The 16,147-nt window shown below is 50.4% G+C and overlaps 1 protein-coding gene across 1 annotated transcript in view; it reads right to left on the bottom strand.

Annotated features, from left to right (window-relative positions):
* ryr3 (ryanodine receptor 3) overlaps positions 1-16,147 on the bottom strand; it is a 593,334-nt gene that overhangs the window by 67,168 nt on the left and 510,019 nt on the right. Inside the window, 2 exon segments of the mRNA XM_072484927.1 lie at positions 13,069-13,173; positions 15,532-15,660. Of these exon segments, the coding sequence (XP_072341028.1) occupies positions 13,069-13,173; positions 15,532-15,660 (234 nt within the window).

Raw genomic sequence — 16,147 nt, 5'->3', positions numbered from 1 at the left:
TTTTTAAGAAGGTTAACGCGCTGATCTCTGGGTGAGTGTGGACGGATTGGGAGAGTTTTTCTGGAGCGGGGGTGTGGGAGGGCGGGGGACGGGTTGGGGAGGTGATGCACGGTCAATGACCACTAAAGCGAGGTTGTAGTCTAACTGAAGGCTTTAATAAGCTAGATGTTTCCCCCAGCAGCTCAGGTACAGAATGAAGGCTGCTGGGGCGGCTCGGGCTCTTATACCCCGCCTTGCAGAGCAGAGCTACCATACAGCTTGACGTAATACCTCTACGCAGACCACCACATTCACCCCCTGTTAAAAAAAGAGTCTGGCGGGGGTGGTGGCCTGATATTACAACATGGTAAAGTGGTTGAAATTATAGTTATGGAGGTACCGTAATACCTCCGTACAGCGTTTGGTAACTATTTACAATTCTATTTACTATTTACAATTTATGATTCATAATTAACTGTACACTTTAAAATGAAGCAATCAGTCGATCGGGGGCCCTGGTCGTCCTCTGTGATCGTTGAAGCTTCGGTGGTGACTCCGGTGGAGGCTCGGGTGTCTGTGACTCCGGGGGCGTGGCCTCGATCTCTGTGGCAGCTTCGGCACCCCTAGACAGCGCTGGTGGGGAAAACGATTGACCTGGGAAGGGAGCGTCTGCGGGTGGGAGGGCCTATACGGGGCCGGCGGACGGACCGATCCTCCTGTAAGGTGCACTGGTGGAAGGGAGGGTGAGACTGGTGGCTGGGGTGTGCATGGGGCTCCGGCAGGCGCCAGGTCTCGTAGGGAGACTGTATCTTGTTGGTCGTCAGGGTACGTCACGTGGAGAAGATGGACCCACTCGACCAACGGGTCCGACTTGTGCGCCCGCACGTGTTTTCGGAGCAGGATGGGTCCGGGAGCTGCCAGCCAGGTCGGGAGCGAGGACCCAGAGGAGGACTTCCTGGGGAAGTCAAGGAGACGTTCGTGAGGTGTTTGGTTGGTTGTGGTACAAAGCAGTCACCGGATGGAGTGGAGGGCATCCGGGAGGACTTCCTGCCAGCGGGAGACTGGGAGATTCCTGGACCGTAGGGCCAGTAGGATGGTCTTCCAGACCGTTTCGTTCTCCCTCTCTACCTGTCCGTTACCCCGGGGGTTGTAACTGGTCGTCCTGTTCGAGGCGATGGCCTTGCTGAGCAGGAATTGAGTCAGTTCGTCGCTCATAAAGGAGGACCCCCTATCACTATGTATGTAAGCACTGTTTTGCACTGAGTGCTGAATTTGGTGCTTTTATGAGTGCGATAGTGAGAGTTTGGTGACCGAGGGAGTATAAGGCTTCATTTTTATCTAAAGTTTAGTCTTTCTTTTATTTAGTTAATTAACTTAAAAGTTGCTGTTTGGTTTAGAAGAAGGTGAATTTCAATCAGCTTTAAACAGGCTTCTACTTCTAGGCACTTGCAGCTGGAGCTTGTTAATTAGTTAATTGGATTAGGCCAGTTTTTCAGAGGCTAGATTCACAGTATAAAAGTGATCCCCTACAGTGCAGACTTTGTTTGCACTGAGTGCTGAATTTGGTGCATTTGAGTGAGAGTTTGGTGACTGAGGGAGTGCTGAATTTGGTGCATTTGAGTGAGAGTTTGGTGACTGAGGGAGTGCTGAATTTGGTGCATTTGAGTGAGAGTTTGGTGACTGAGGGAGTTAGGTGAGGAGGGAGTAAGGTGCTCCTTTCATTTTGTTTCCGACATTTCCGCAAAGAGTGCGAAGAGAGCCAGGAGTTTACAGGAAGTGTAGCTGACTGGGAGCAGAGTCGGAGGGCAGAGATCTAGTTAGTCCACACAGCAGATATATTCTGTAAGGTAAGAGGGGATGGAGGCTAGGCCAGTTACATGCTCCTCCTGTAGGATGTGGGTGGTGAGGGATACCACCGGTGTCCCCACTGACTATACCTGCGGGAAGTGCACCCAACTTCAGCTCCTCAAAGACCGTGTTAGGGAACTGGAGCTGAAGCTGGATGAACTTCGGATCATCCGGGAGGTAGAGGGGGTGATTGAGAAGAGTTACAGGGAGGTAACCACACCCAAGGTACAGGACAAGAATAGCTGGGTTACAGTCAGGGGGAAAAAAACAAACAGGCAGACAGTGCAGGGATCCCTCGTGGCCGTTCCCCTTCAAAACAAGTATACCGTTTTGGATGCTGTTGGGGGGGATGACCTACCGGGGGAAGGCCCCAGCGGCCAGGTCTCTGGCACTGAGTCTGGCTCTGGGGCTCAGAAGGGAAGGGGGGAGAATAGAAAAGCAATAGTTGTAGGAGATTCAATGGTTAGGGGAATAGATAGGAGATTCTGTGGTCGCGAGCGAGACTCCCGGAAGGTATGTTGCCTCCCGGGTGCCAGGGCCAGGGATGTCTCGGATCGTGTCTTCAGGATCCTTAAGGGGGAGGGGGAGCAGCCAGAAGTCGTGGTGCGCATTGGTACCAACGACATAGGTAGGAAAAGGGGTGTGGAGGTAATAAACAAGTTTAGGGAGTTAGGCTGGAAGTTGAAAGCCAGGACAGACAGAGTTGTCATCTCTGGTTTGTTGCCGGTGCCACGTGATAGCGAGGCTAGGAATAGGGAGAGAGTGCAGTTGAACACGTGGCTGCAGGAATGGTGTAAGAGGGAGGGCTTCAGGTATTTGGATAATTGGAGCGCATTCTGGGGAAGGTGGGACCTGTACAAGCAGGACGGGTTGCATCTGAACCAGAGGGGCACCAATATCCTGGGAGGGAGGTTTGCTAGTACTCTTCGGGAGGGTTTAAACTAATTTGGCAGGGGAATGGGAACCGGATTTGTAGTCCAGCAACTAAGGTAGCCGATATTCAGGACGCCAAAGCATGTAATGAGGCAGTGGGGAAGGGAACACTGACAAAGGAGAGTATTTGCAGGCACGGAGATAGGTTGTAGTGTGTATACTTCAACGCAAGAAGCATCAGGAATAAGGTGGGTGAACTTAAGGCATGGATCGGTACTTGGGACTACGATGTGGTGGCCATCACGGAAACTTGGATAGAAGAGGGGCAGAAATGGTTGTTGGAGGTCCCTGGTTATAGATGTTTCAATAAGATTAAGGAGGGTGGTAAAAGAGGTGGGGGGGGGGTGGCATTGTTAATTAGAGATAGTATAACAGCTGCAGAAAGGCAGTTCGAGGAGTATCACCCTATTGAGGTAGTATGGGTTGAAGTCAGAAATAGGAAAGGAGCAGTCACCTTGTTAGGAGTTTTCTATAGGCCCCCCAATAGTAGCAGAGATGTGGAGGAACAGATTGGGAAACAGATTTTGGAAAGGTGCAGAAGTCATAGGGTAGTAGTCATGGGCGACTTTAACTTCCCAAATATTGAGTGGAAACTCTTTAGATCAAATAGTTTGGATGGGGTGGTGTTTGTGCAGTGTGTCCAGGAAGCTTTTCTAACACAGTATGTAGATTGTCCAACCAGAGGAGGGGCAATATTGGATTTAGTACTGGGTAATGAACCAGGGCAAGTGATAGATTTGTTAGTGGGGGAGCATTTTGGAGATAGTGACCACAATTCTGTGACTTTCACTTTAGTAATGGAGAGGGATAGGTACGTGCAACAGGGCAAGGTTTACAATTGGGGGAAGGGTAAATACGATGTTGTCAGACAAGAATTGAAGTGCATAAGTTGGGAACATAGGCTGGCAGGGAAGGACACAAGTGAAATGTGGAACTTGTTCAAGGAACAGGTGCTACGTGTCCTTGATATGTATGTCCCTGTCAGGCAGGGAAGAGATGGTCGAGTGAGGGAACCATGGTTGACAAGAGAGGTTGAATGTCTTGTTAAGAGGAAAAAGGTGACTTATGTAAGGCTGAGGAAACAAGGTTCAGACAGGGCATTGGAGGGATACAAGATAGCCAGGAGGGAACTGAAGAAAGGGATTAGGAGAGCTAAGAGAGGGCATGAACAATCTTTGGCGGGTAGGATCAAGGAAAACCCCAAGGCCTTTTACACATATGTGAGAAATATGAGAATGACTAGAGCGAGGGTAGGTCCGATCAAGGACAGTAGCGGGAGATTGTGTATTGAGTCTGAAGAGATAGGCGAGGTCTTGAATGAGTACTTTTCTTCTGTATTTACAAATGAGAGGGGCGATATTGTTGGAGAGGACAGTGTGAAACAGATTGGTAAGCTCGAGGAAATACTTGTTAGGAAGGAAGATGTGTTGGGCATTTTGAAAAACTTGAGGATAGACAAGTCCCCCGGGCCTGACGGGATATATCCAAGGATTCTATGGGAAGCAAGAGATGAAATTGCAGAGCCGTTGGCAATGATCTTTTCGTCCTCACTGTCAACAGGGGTGGTACCAGGGGATTGGAGAGTGGCGAATGTCGTGCCCCTGTTCAAAAAAGGAACTAGGGATAACCCTGGGAATTACAGGCCAGTTAGTCTTACTTCGGTGGTAGGCAAAGTAATGGAAAGGGTACTGAAGGATAGGATTTCTGAGCATCTGGAAAGACACTGCTTGATTAGGGATAGTCAGCACGGATTTGTGAGGGGTAGGTCTTGCCTTACAAATCTTATTGAATTCTTTGAGGAGGTGACCAAGCATGTGGATGAAGGTAAAGCAGTGGATGTAGTGTACATGGATTTTAGTAAGGCATTTGATAAAGTTCCCCATGGTAGGCTTCTGCACAAAGTAAGGAGGCATGGGATAGTGGGAAAGTTGGCCAGTTGGATAACGAACTGGCTAACCGATAGAAGTCAGAGAGTGGTGGTGGATGGCAAATATTCAGCCTGGATCCCAGTTACCAGTGGTGTACCGCAGGGATCAGTTCTGGGTCCTCTGCTGTTTGTGATTTTCATTAATGACTTGGATGAGGGAGTTGAAGGGTGGGTCAGTAAATTTGCAGACGATACGAAGATTGGTGGAGTTGTGGATAGTAAGGAGGGCTGTTGTCGGCTGCAAAGAGACATAGATAGGATGCAGAGCTGGGCTGAGAAGTGGCAGATGGAGTTTAACCCTGAAAAGTGTGAGGTTGTCCATTTTGGAAGGACAAATATGAATGCGGAATACAGGGTTAACGGTAGAGTTCTTGGCAATGTGGAGGAGCAGAGAGACCTTGGGGTCTATGTTCATACATCTTTGAAAGTTGCCACTCAAGTGGATAGAGCTGTGAAGAAGGCCTATGGTGTGCTCGTGTTCATTAACAGAGGGATTGAATTTAAGAGCCGTGAGGTGATGATGCAGCTGTACAAAACTTTGGTAAGGCCACATTTGGAGTACTGTGTACAGTTCTGGTCGCCTCATTTTAGGAAGGATGTGGAAGCTCTGGAAAAGGTGCAAAGAAGATTTACCAGGATGTTGCCTGGAATGGAGAGTAGGTCTTACGAGGAAAGGTTGAGGGTGCTAGGCCTTTTCTCATTAGAGCGGAGAAGGATGAGGGGCGACTTGATAGAGGTTTATGAGATGATCAGGGGAATAGATAGAGTAGACAGTCAGAGACTTTTTCCCCAGGTGGAACACACCATTACAAGGGGACATAAATTTAAGGTGAAAGGTGGAAGATATAGGAGGGATATCAGAGGTAGGTTCTTTACCCAGAGAGTAGTGGGGGCATGGAATGCACTGCCTGTGGAAGTAGTTGAGTCGGAAACATTAGTGACCTTCAAGCAGCTGTTGGATAGGTACATGGATTACGGGAAAATGATATAGTGTAGATTTGTTTGTTCTTAAGGGCAGCACGGTAGCATTGTGGATAGCACAATTGCTTCACAGATCCATGGTCCCAGGTTCGATTTCGGCTTGGGTCATTGTCTGTGCGGAGTCTGCACGTCCTCCCCGTGTCTGCGTGGGTTTCCTCCGGGTGCTCCGGTTTCCTCCCACAGTCCAAAGATGTGCGGGTTAGGTGAATTGGCCAATGATAAATTGCCCTTAATGTCCAAATTGCCCTTGGTGTTGGGTGGAGGTGTTGAGTTTGGGTAGGGTGCTCTTTCCAAGAGCTGGTGCAGACTCAGGGGGCCGAATGGCCTCCTTCTGCACTGTAGATTCAATGATAATCTATGATTAATCTAGGACAAAGGTTCGGCACAACATCGTGGGCCGAAGGGCCTGTTCTGTGCTGTATTTTCTATGTTCTATGTTAAGCGGGGAACCCGAACAATGCAAAGATGCTATGGAGGGCCTTGATGACGGTGGTTGCGGTCATGTCGGGGCAGGGGATGGCGAATGGGAACCGGGAATACTCGTTAATCCCGTTCAGGAAGTACGTGTTGCGGTCGGTGGCGGGGAGGGGGCCTTTGAAGTCCATGCTGAGACGTTCAAAGGGACGGGAAGCCTTTATCAGGTGCGCATTCTTTGGCCGGTAGAAGTGCGGTTTGCACTCCGCGCAGATTTGGCAGTCCCTGGTGGCTGTCCTGACCTCCTCGATGGAGTAGGGCAGGTTGCGGGTCTTGTTAAAGTGGAAAAAGCGAGTGACCCCTGGGTGGCAGAGGTCCTCGTGGAGGGCTCAGAGGCGGTCCACCTGTGCGTTGGCTCATGTGCCGCGGGACAGGGCATCAGGAGGCTCGTTTAGCTTCCCGGGACGATACAAGATCTCGTAGTTGTAGGTGGAGAGTTCGATCCTCCACCACAAGATCTTATCGTTTTTTATCTTGCCCCGCTGTGCATTATCGAACATGAAAGCAACTGACCGTTGGTCAGTGAGGGGAGTGAATCTCCTGCCGGCCAAGTAATGCCATCAATGTCGCACAGCTTCTACTATGGCCTGGGCCTCCTTTTCGACTGAGGAGTGGCGGATTTCGGAAGCATGGAGGGTACGTGAGAAGAAGGCCACGGGTCTGCCCGCTTTGTTGAGGGTGGCCGCCAGAGCTACGTCAGACGCGTCGCTCTCGACGTGGAAGGGGAGGGACTGGTCGATGGCGTGCATCGTGGCCATTGCAATGTCTGCTTTGATGCGGCTCTATCGACAGGAAAAAAGCTGCGGATTGGATCAGGGGACAGGCCTTGTCCGCATAGTTGGGGATCCACTGGGCATAGTAAGAGAAAAACCCTAGGCAGCGCTTCAGGGCCTTGGAGCAGTGAGGGAGGGGGGAACTCCATAAGGGGGCGCATGCATTCAGGTTCGGGGCCTATAACTCCATTTCGCACTGCGTAGCCGAGGATGGCTAGGCGGTCGGTGCTAAACTTGCATTTATCCTTGTTATACCTAAGGTTAAGGATCTTTGCGGTCTGGAGGAATTTTCAGAGGTTGGTGTCGTGGTCCTGAGGGAGGGGGGAACTCCATAAGGGGGCGCATGCATTCAGGGTCGGGGCCGATAACTCAATTTCGCACTGCGTAGCCGAGGATGGCTAGGCGGTCGGTACTAAACTTGCATTTATCCTTGTTATACCTAAGGTTAAGGATCTTTGCGGTCTGGAGGAATTTTCAGAGGTTGGTGTTGTGGTCCTGAGTGTTCTCTTCGGGCTGTGTGCTGTCAGCCAAGCTGGGGTCCTGGGAGTCCATCCAAGATGGCGGCTCCCATTGGTCGCACATGGCTGGGGGTGCACAAAATGGCGGCGCCCATCCATCGAACGTGGCGTCCACGGGACAAGATGGCGGTGCCCGGGGGCCGCACATGGCCCTGGAGTAGGAAGATGGCGGCGCCCGCTGGCCGCACGGGGACCGTGGAGAGGGTTGTGGTGGCGGTCCGCATTCGCCACCGGAGACCGCAGCGACCGCACGGGCCTGGCATACCACCACAAAGTGGCCCTTTTTACCGCATCCCTTGCAGGTGGATGCGCAGGCAGGGCAGCGCTGCCGGGGCTGCTTGGCCTGCCCGCAAAAGTAGGAGCGGGGCCCCCCGGGGTTGCCAGGCCGCCTTGCAGCACAAGCTTGTGGGGGGATGGGGGATGTCTCGGGGTCTGCTGCGGAGGGGTTCCACGCTGCCCAGGGGGCTGCCGCGCGGTCGGGAACATAAGCACGGGCGTTTCTGGAGGCCACATCCAGGGAGCCTGCAAGGGTCCGTGCCTCCTTGAGTTCTAGGGTGTCTTTTTCCAGCAATCGCTGGCGGATTTGTGAGGACAGCACACCTGCCACGAAAGTGTCCTGGATCAGGGGTTCTGTGTGGTCGCTCGCCGAAACTTGCAGGCAGCTGCAGTTTCTCCCCAACACCAGGAGCGCGCGGTAGAATTCTACCAGCGATTCCCCAGAGATTTGTCGCCTCGCTGCTAGCAGATTTCGGGCGTAGACCTGGTTTACCGGGCGAACATAATGTCCATTTAGCAGCTCTATTGCTGCATCCAAGTCTTCCGTGTCCTCGATGAGGGTGTAAATTTCCGGGCTCACCCTCGAGGGCTGGTCTTGCATTTTCTGTTCTCCCGTGGGTGTGTTTTCGGCCGTTCCGAGATATCCTTTAAAACACGCCAGCCAGTGCTTGAAGACTGACGCTGAGTTTGCCGCGTGGGTGCTGAGTTGCAGACACTCCGGCTTGCTTCGGAGCTCCATCCTTTTAAATTAGCTTATTAATTTGATGCACGGTCAATGACCACTAAAGCGAGATTGTAGTCCAACTGAAGGCTTTAATAAGCTAGATGTTTCCCCCAGCAGCTCAGATACAGAATGAAGGCTACTGGGAAAGCATGGGCTCTTATGCCCCGCCTTGCAGGGCGGAGCTACCATACAGCTTGACCAATTGGAAACATACAATATCTACCAATGGTGTTCCAGCATTACCAGGTACCGTAATACCTCTACACAGACTACCACAGGGGCTGGTGCTGGCATTGCCGAACATGATGAACTACTACTGGGCAGCAACCATAGCCATGGTTAGCAAATGGATCCTGGGGAGGGGTTGGTTGGAGACGGCATCGTGTGGGGGAACGAGTTTGAGGGCTTTGTTGTTAGTGCCACTGCCGTTCTTGCCAGCCAGGTACTCCGTATGCCCAGTGGTGCTGTCGGCCCTCAAGGTTGGGGGCAGCGGAGGTAGCATTTGGGGCTGGAGTGTGCCTCAGTGTGGGCACCGAACTGCGACAACCACAGGTTGGAGGAATTGGAGGAAGAGTACGAGCTGCCCAGGGGAAATGGTTTTAGGCACCTGCAGGTCTGGGATTTTGTAAGGAGAGATTTTGTAAGGAGAGATTTTGTAAGTCCTTCCCTGGGCTGCTCCCCTGGAGTTGCAAGACAAGGTGCTGTTGAGAGACCAGAAAGGGGAGGGGAAGGTGTCTGAGGTCTACAAGGAGTTGATAGATTGTGAGGGGGCCTTGGTGGGGGACATAAAACACAAGTGGTAGGAGGAGCTGGGAGGGGAGGTGGAGGCTGAGATATAGCCAGAGGCCCTGCGGAGGTAAAATGCGTCCTCACCATGTGCGAGGTTAAGCTTCATCGAGTTTAAAGTAATACATAGGGTGCATGTGGACCCGGGTGTCCAGGGGGAGCGAGAGGCTGTTGTTCTGGCCTTTGCCTCCCTGATAGCTCAGAGATGAATTTTACTTCGGTGGCAGGACTTTGGAGCCGCCAAAAGCGGGGGGTATGGGTGAGTGACCTGGTCAAAGTTCTGAGACTATGGCAGCACGGTAGCAAAGTGGTTAGCACTGTTGCTTCACAGCTCCAGGGTGCCAGGTTCGATTCCCGGCTTGGGTCACTGTCTGTGCCGAGTCTGCACTTTCTCCCCGTGTCTGCGTGGGTTTCCTCCGGGTGCTCCGATTTCCTCCCACACTCCAGAGATGTGCAGGTTAGGTGGATTGGCTATGCTAAATTGCCCTTAGTGTCCAAAAAGGTTGGTGGGGTTATGGGGATAGGGTGGAGGTATGGGCTTAGGAAGGGTGCTCTTTCCAAGGGCCGCTGCACTCGATGGGCTGGATGGCCTCCTTCTGCACTGTAAATTCTATGATATGATTCTCTGTTACGGTAGCAAGGATGGTAGATTTTTTGAGGAGTTAGAGGATAGGTGTAGGTGGTGCACTGGGAAATGGGGGGGGGGGGGGGCGATTCACGTCCACATGTTCTTGGCGTGTCCAAGATTGAAGGGGTTCTGGCAGGGGTTCGTGGACATGATGTCCGAGGTGCTGGGGGTGGAGGTGGCCCCGAGTCCAGAGGTGGCGATATTCGGAGTGTTGTATGACCCGGGTGTCCTGAGACTGGAGAAGGTCAAGTTCGTCTTGAGGGGGTCAATGGATGGGTTCACTCAGAGTTAGAAGCTGTTTATTGATTTCTTTAAGCAGGATTGAGGGGTCAATGTGGGGGGGGAGGGGGGGGGGGATGGGGAAGGGTAACGAGGGTTAAAATGGGGAAGGTGGGATGTGAGAAGGGGCGGTATTAGGGGAGCCGGGGTGGGAGAGCGTGTGTTGTTCTTCTGCTTTTCTTTGTCTTTGTTGATATGAAAATGCCTTGAATAAAACATTTTTTTAAAAAGCGACTGTAAGTGTGGTGAAGGCAGGTACACCACTATCCCAGTGCATTACTTTCATTGTAGGCTAGTTTTGAAGACTGGAAAAACATTGGGCCTTCCCCCAAAAAGCAAGAATCTTCACTTCTTCTTCAACTTTGCAGGTAAAAATACAAGGTGTAGCCATGTAAAATGGCTGCGTTCCGATTAATCTGGCCAAAACCCAGTTTAAAACGGCTAACCCGAAAGACTGCTGGGAAAAGCAGCCAAGAAGACACAAGCAGGCAGCTGCAGACAGGTTTGCATATTCAGCTCTGGGAATGTAGCCCAGATCGATACTCAGGGCTATCAACAGCCCATCAACCCAGGTATCCGCAGTTGCATTCAGGACTGTTTACACCTAATCTACTCAGACATCCACAGTTAAATCGGCTATCCCCGGGAACAATTGCAACATATTAGCAATTGAATACCGGGCCAGACCTGTCGGCGCCTGTAGTGGCCGAAACAAAGATAGGTGAGCGACCACCCCCCCGATTGAGGAATCGCCTCACCATTGGACACATCGACCCCAGAGACTGGGGACAGAATCCAATCACTTGGGACTCGGGGTCAAGGGCCGCCCCGGGAGGCGGGAAGCCCCTGGGCCCTATAAAAGTGAAGGTCCAAGTTCAGATCGCTCTCTCTCTCATCTTCGCCTGCTCGAGACCTTCGCAAGACCAGCCACCGGCAAGTGTAAGTTTGAATCCAAACGATCGCTATCCGGTAGAGACACCGAGCCACCGACCTGTAGCAGCCTTTTGAATCCCGCGGGCCAGATTTGATTGGACAAGCCATTAGTTTCCCTGACCTGGTGGGCTCTTCCTAAGTTAAGTATTGGCCAGTAGTGATAGGTTTATTATATAGAAAGTAGTATTAGTGTATTAATATTGCTTGTTGTATATAATAAATGACCGTTGTTTTAATCCTTACTAAGCGGTGTGCTGTGTTATTAATCATAACCTGAACTTGAACCACGTGGCGGTATCATAAAGATACCTGGCGACTCATGAGCAAAGGTGACCTAAACAGAGCAAATAGACTAAAGTTAAAAAGAGCAACACTATCCCAGTGAATTACTTTCATTGTAGGCTAGTTTTGAAGATTGGAAAAATATTGGGCCTTCCCCCAAAAAGCAAGAATCTTCACTTCTTCTTCAACTTTGCAGGTAAAAATACAAGGTCACATAAATAACTTTCTCGCTGATATTCTATTATAAGTTAACATACTACGTGAAATATTTGATCTACAATGGCAACCTGCACGTTTCCTTCAAACAGGCTAAATACAGGGGAATGACATCCAGGTCACCAGAACAGCATCTGTATCTTAATCACAAGGGGTTAAATAGACATTTTCCCAATAGAAAAGAAGTATATGTGCTAAATTTGGCAACAGGAAAAACATGGGCAGTGGTACATATGTGGTACATTTCTTTCACAAGAAATTGGGGTGCCAAACCTTACACATTCCTTTGTATTCTAGCATTCCCCCTCAAAAAATAACATTGTTAAAACATCCTACTGAAACATGTGTGTCATTCCTGCATTCGGAATTCTTGCTGTAAAATAAAAACAAATTACTTGGATCATGGTGAATTGCCAACATTATTAACATTGGTCTCTTCCTGATCTTAGAGGGTTGCTACTCCATCAGTTCAGAGCAACCAGGGATGACCTAGGCTTGATGTCTGTCTCTGGCTCTTTGGACCCCGATAATTCCATTTCTGCCTATTTTATGTTCTCTGAAACCTTATAGCAGCAGGGATCATGTTTGTATTTTGTACTGACCTCAAAAGGTTATTAATGGTAATGCCACTGTCCACATCGGTAACAGACCAGCTCTCAGCGCTCATCAGCATTTAATCATTTTCAACGGTTTTGTTAAACAAAAGATCATGGTGTGCACTCCAGGACAGTTAACTTCATGTTTCAATCATCTGATAGATATCGGGTGGGATTCTCTCAGCCCACGCCGGGTCGTAGAATCGCTGGGCCGGGTACGAACTGCGCAACGACGCCGGTCCGCCACTCTACGCGGCCCCCCACCCCCGGCGATTCTCTGCCGGGGTTGGGCCGAGTGTCCGCCCAGAAAAGCCAGAGTCCCACCGGCGCCGTTCACATCTGGTCTTACCCGGCGGGACCTCAGCATCCATCTGTCGGGAGCGGCCTGGTTTGGGGGGGGGGGGGCTCCACCGTGGCCTGGCCTGTGAACAGGGCCTACTGATCGGCGGGCCGGTCTCTCGTGATGGGGGCCTCTTTTGCTCCGCGCCAGCCCCTGTAGCCCTACGCCATGTTGCATTGGGGCCGGCGAGGAGAAGGGAGCTACCGCGCATGCTCGCATTTGTGCCAGTTGCAACGCGCATGCGCAGACCCGCGGCGACCATTTGACGCCGGTATCGGCAGCTGGCGTGATGTGGGTCGCTCCAGTGCTGTGTTAGCCTCCTGTAGGGCAGAGGATCGCTACACATAGCGGTCTGATGACGGCATCGTTAAACTCTCCAGTTTTTACGACGGCGTCAACACTGTGCCTTCAGATGGGAGAATCCTGCCCATCATCTGGAACAAGGAAATCTGCATGTGCTAAACTCGTAATTATGGGGATTCCCGGGGGCGAAGTGCAATTTCAGCCGATTTTTAAAAAAACAATAGTATTATTGTGGAGGCCTGTGCTCATCAGTACTGTAATGAGAAACATACCTGAGAAAGCTTCATTTGCATATTCGCAAAAACATGAAGAAAACCAACCACAGCATCCCAGAGCCTGCTGTGGGCTAGACTCTGCTGGTTGCCAATGCAAGGGCCCTAAACACACAAAATCAGATGGATATGTTTCAGAATAGGATGCCGATGACAGACCTTAAAGCAATTTTGAATGTATTAGTTCATCATTCATTTCATTACACAGTTGGTGAACTTTGGAGACTATGGGCGTGATTTTTCAGGCCGATTCGCCATCATGACCACTAAACCTTGCGAGAGGGTCATAATAGGATTTGTGCTGGCGAGATCTCAGTTGGAGATCTCCTCCCCCTCCCCCACCCACTGCCCCCTCGGCGGTGACATGATCAGGGTGATATTCCATTGCCTTGGTTAGTGGGAGGGAGTTCAGTTTTCTCGCTGATCAGAGCGTCCCAATCTCTGTGTATCCGGGCCTGCCGGATCTATGAGGCCCTGCCAGAGTGACGGCGCCAATCATGGGTGTCATAAGATCGGGTCAGAAAACCGGACTCTGTTTCTGGGGAGAAACTTGTTGGTTTTTAGTCAGAATTTGACACCTTGTCACGTTCTTTTGGAAAGTCCTGCTATATAAGGTAGAAATCCATATTTTGAAAATCAGGGAAGTACACCAAATACATCGAAGTGAGAACAATCCCAACAGACCATGGTGGCATTAACCAAATTAAGATAGTTTTAATCTCATTTACCAATGTTTCCCTATCCCGTCAGCCCCTTTCTCTTCATCTCTCTATCCAATCTAAACTTGAAACACTAAAGCTGTTAATCCACAGCAACACAGCTCTCAGAAATGCAAGAAGACCTGGGTCCATCCAGTTCACCTTTTACCATTCTGATAGTCACATGATACAATAATAATGCAGTTGTTGACTAATCTTGACAGTGATTCTCAACAACACACCCAGACCCAGATACCTGAGGAAATCCCCAGTAGGGGAAGGCTTTGGGAACTATTACCGTCAAGGTTACTTGTTCCTCCTCAGCATATCTGTCACCTTCTTAGCTCTCTGCATCCAAAGACACATGAGACAGATGAAACATATGCTTACATCTATTTCTGTGGCTCATTTTCCCTGGAGAAGGTTGCAATCCTGAAGCTATAGCTTGTGGTGCCACTCCACATCAAGCCTGACTGACCAGGAACCTCTCTCATTGTTACCACCGACCATTTCCATATTGGAAAGATTTACAAGTTAATAATCAACCTGTTTGGCCGCAATGTGAATGCACCTTCCTTGACCATCGGGTCCTGGGGTGGGACTCAAACTTGGCCCTCCTTGCTCAAAGGCAGGTACCCTAACTCACTGCACCACAAGATGCCCGTCATATAACTTTTAATTATTATTATTTTTCAAACTTAATATGTTGGTTGAGAAACATATTTCAATGTCCTAAAGAAATGACAATCATCATCTGAATGTCCCTTTTTATTTCTTCTTTCCTTAATTTAAATATGAGAAATTAACCTAAAATAAACTTTTTCTGACAGTAATATGTGGAAGTGTGTTAGATCTGAGATTGTGTGGCTCAGCGGTAACACTCTTGTCACACAGCGGGTGGGATTCTCCAATAATGGGACTATGACCCCACGGTGGCGTGAAAAGCGGCACCAACCACTCCGGCATCAACAATCCCCGATAATGGGGAATGCTTCCCTTCCTAGGTCAGCGCCGAAGAGGTCCCCGCAGCTCCAACTGGCGGGGAACGTCCGCCGCGAGTTCACGCATTCGCGCTACAGTTGGCATTTTTCAGCGAATACGCGCCACGGGCGGCGTATTTCTGCGCATGCGCGGAACGGCCGGCGTGATTCCGCGCATGCGCGGGTGTTCACTTCTCCACGCCGGCCCCCGGGCAATATGGCGGAGCCCTACAGGGGCCCGGCGCGGAGGATCATAGGCCCCCACGGAACCAGCCCGCCCGACGATCGGTAAGCCCCAATCGCGGGCCAGGCCACTGTGGGGACCCCCTTCCAGGACGGCCCCCACAGAGACACCTTCCAGGTCCCGCATTGTGGGACCTGAGTAACCCACGCCGGCGGGACTCAGCTGAACTCGGTGGCCACTCGGCCCGTCGGGGCCCGGAGAATTGCCAGGGGGGCTCTTTCAACTGCCCCCGACCGGCGCGGCGGGAATCCCGCGGGCACACGAGAATCGGCGGGGGAGAATTGGGAAGCCGGCGTCGGGGCGCGATTCTCGAGTCTCCCCGGGGATTCTCCGACCCGCCAGCATGTCTCCCTGCAGGCCTCACTGCAGTACCGGTAGTGGCCAATGTGCCTAGTGGCACTGCCGGTACTGGGAAAGCTGATGGTCTCTGATTTGGTTAACCTGGGAAGCGTTGGCCATGGCGCCCTGTTAAATTCAGCCTAAGGAATTGATCCAAGTCTATTGTTTTTACAGGATACATGCTAGGAAGCTGTAGTGGTACCTGAATATACTCAGTCAGTGAGTTGAAGATTTGCTTGGCTACAGCTAATGCTTTTGAGAAGTTGCGCTGGCCTTGTCCATCCATGACATCTTTTCCTGAGTAATACCAATAGAAATCGCTGATTGACTCCTGGAATGTAACCAGAAATGATTGACATTAATGCTTCATATAGATTACAAATGAATATAATGCATGTGTGCATCCACTTAATTTGGATTAAAATGCTTGGTATTTCGTCCATTAATGTGTCTCTCAGTTTTACTGCCAGCTCATGGACCCCAAAATGTTTCATTCTTTTGTGAAGCATCAACAATGTAGGTTGGTAGGTTCTAAAAATCCAACTTTGCAATTCCAAACACGGAAGTCACAAGAATGGGTGCAAATGTATCCATTTCTGCTACCAGTCTTAGAAGTAGGAAAACATTTGAACATAATGGAAACATCCTAATCATGCAGCCAATTTCAGACTGTGGTTCTGCACGGTGAACTAAAGAAAATTGCAAAATGTCTTAAATTGAATTTTTTTTTCTATCAGACATTAATCTTGAATAGTTATTAGCACCCCGTGATACTTATGTCCACCATATTATATTGTGTTAGTGGAGTTTACTGTAAA

The sequence above is a fragment of the Scyliorhinus torazame genome, chromosome 2 (genome assembly GCF_047496885.1).
Source record: "Scyliorhinus torazame isolate Kashiwa2021f chromosome 2, sScyTor2.1, whole genome shotgun sequence".
In the NCBI taxonomy this organism is placed as follows: Eukaryota; Metazoa; Chordata; class Chondrichthyes; order Carcharhiniformes; family Scyliorhinidae; genus Scyliorhinus; species Scyliorhinus torazame.
The sequence above is the reverse complement of the archived record's forward strand: the minus strand, read 5'-3'. Positions and strand labels throughout refer to the sequence as shown.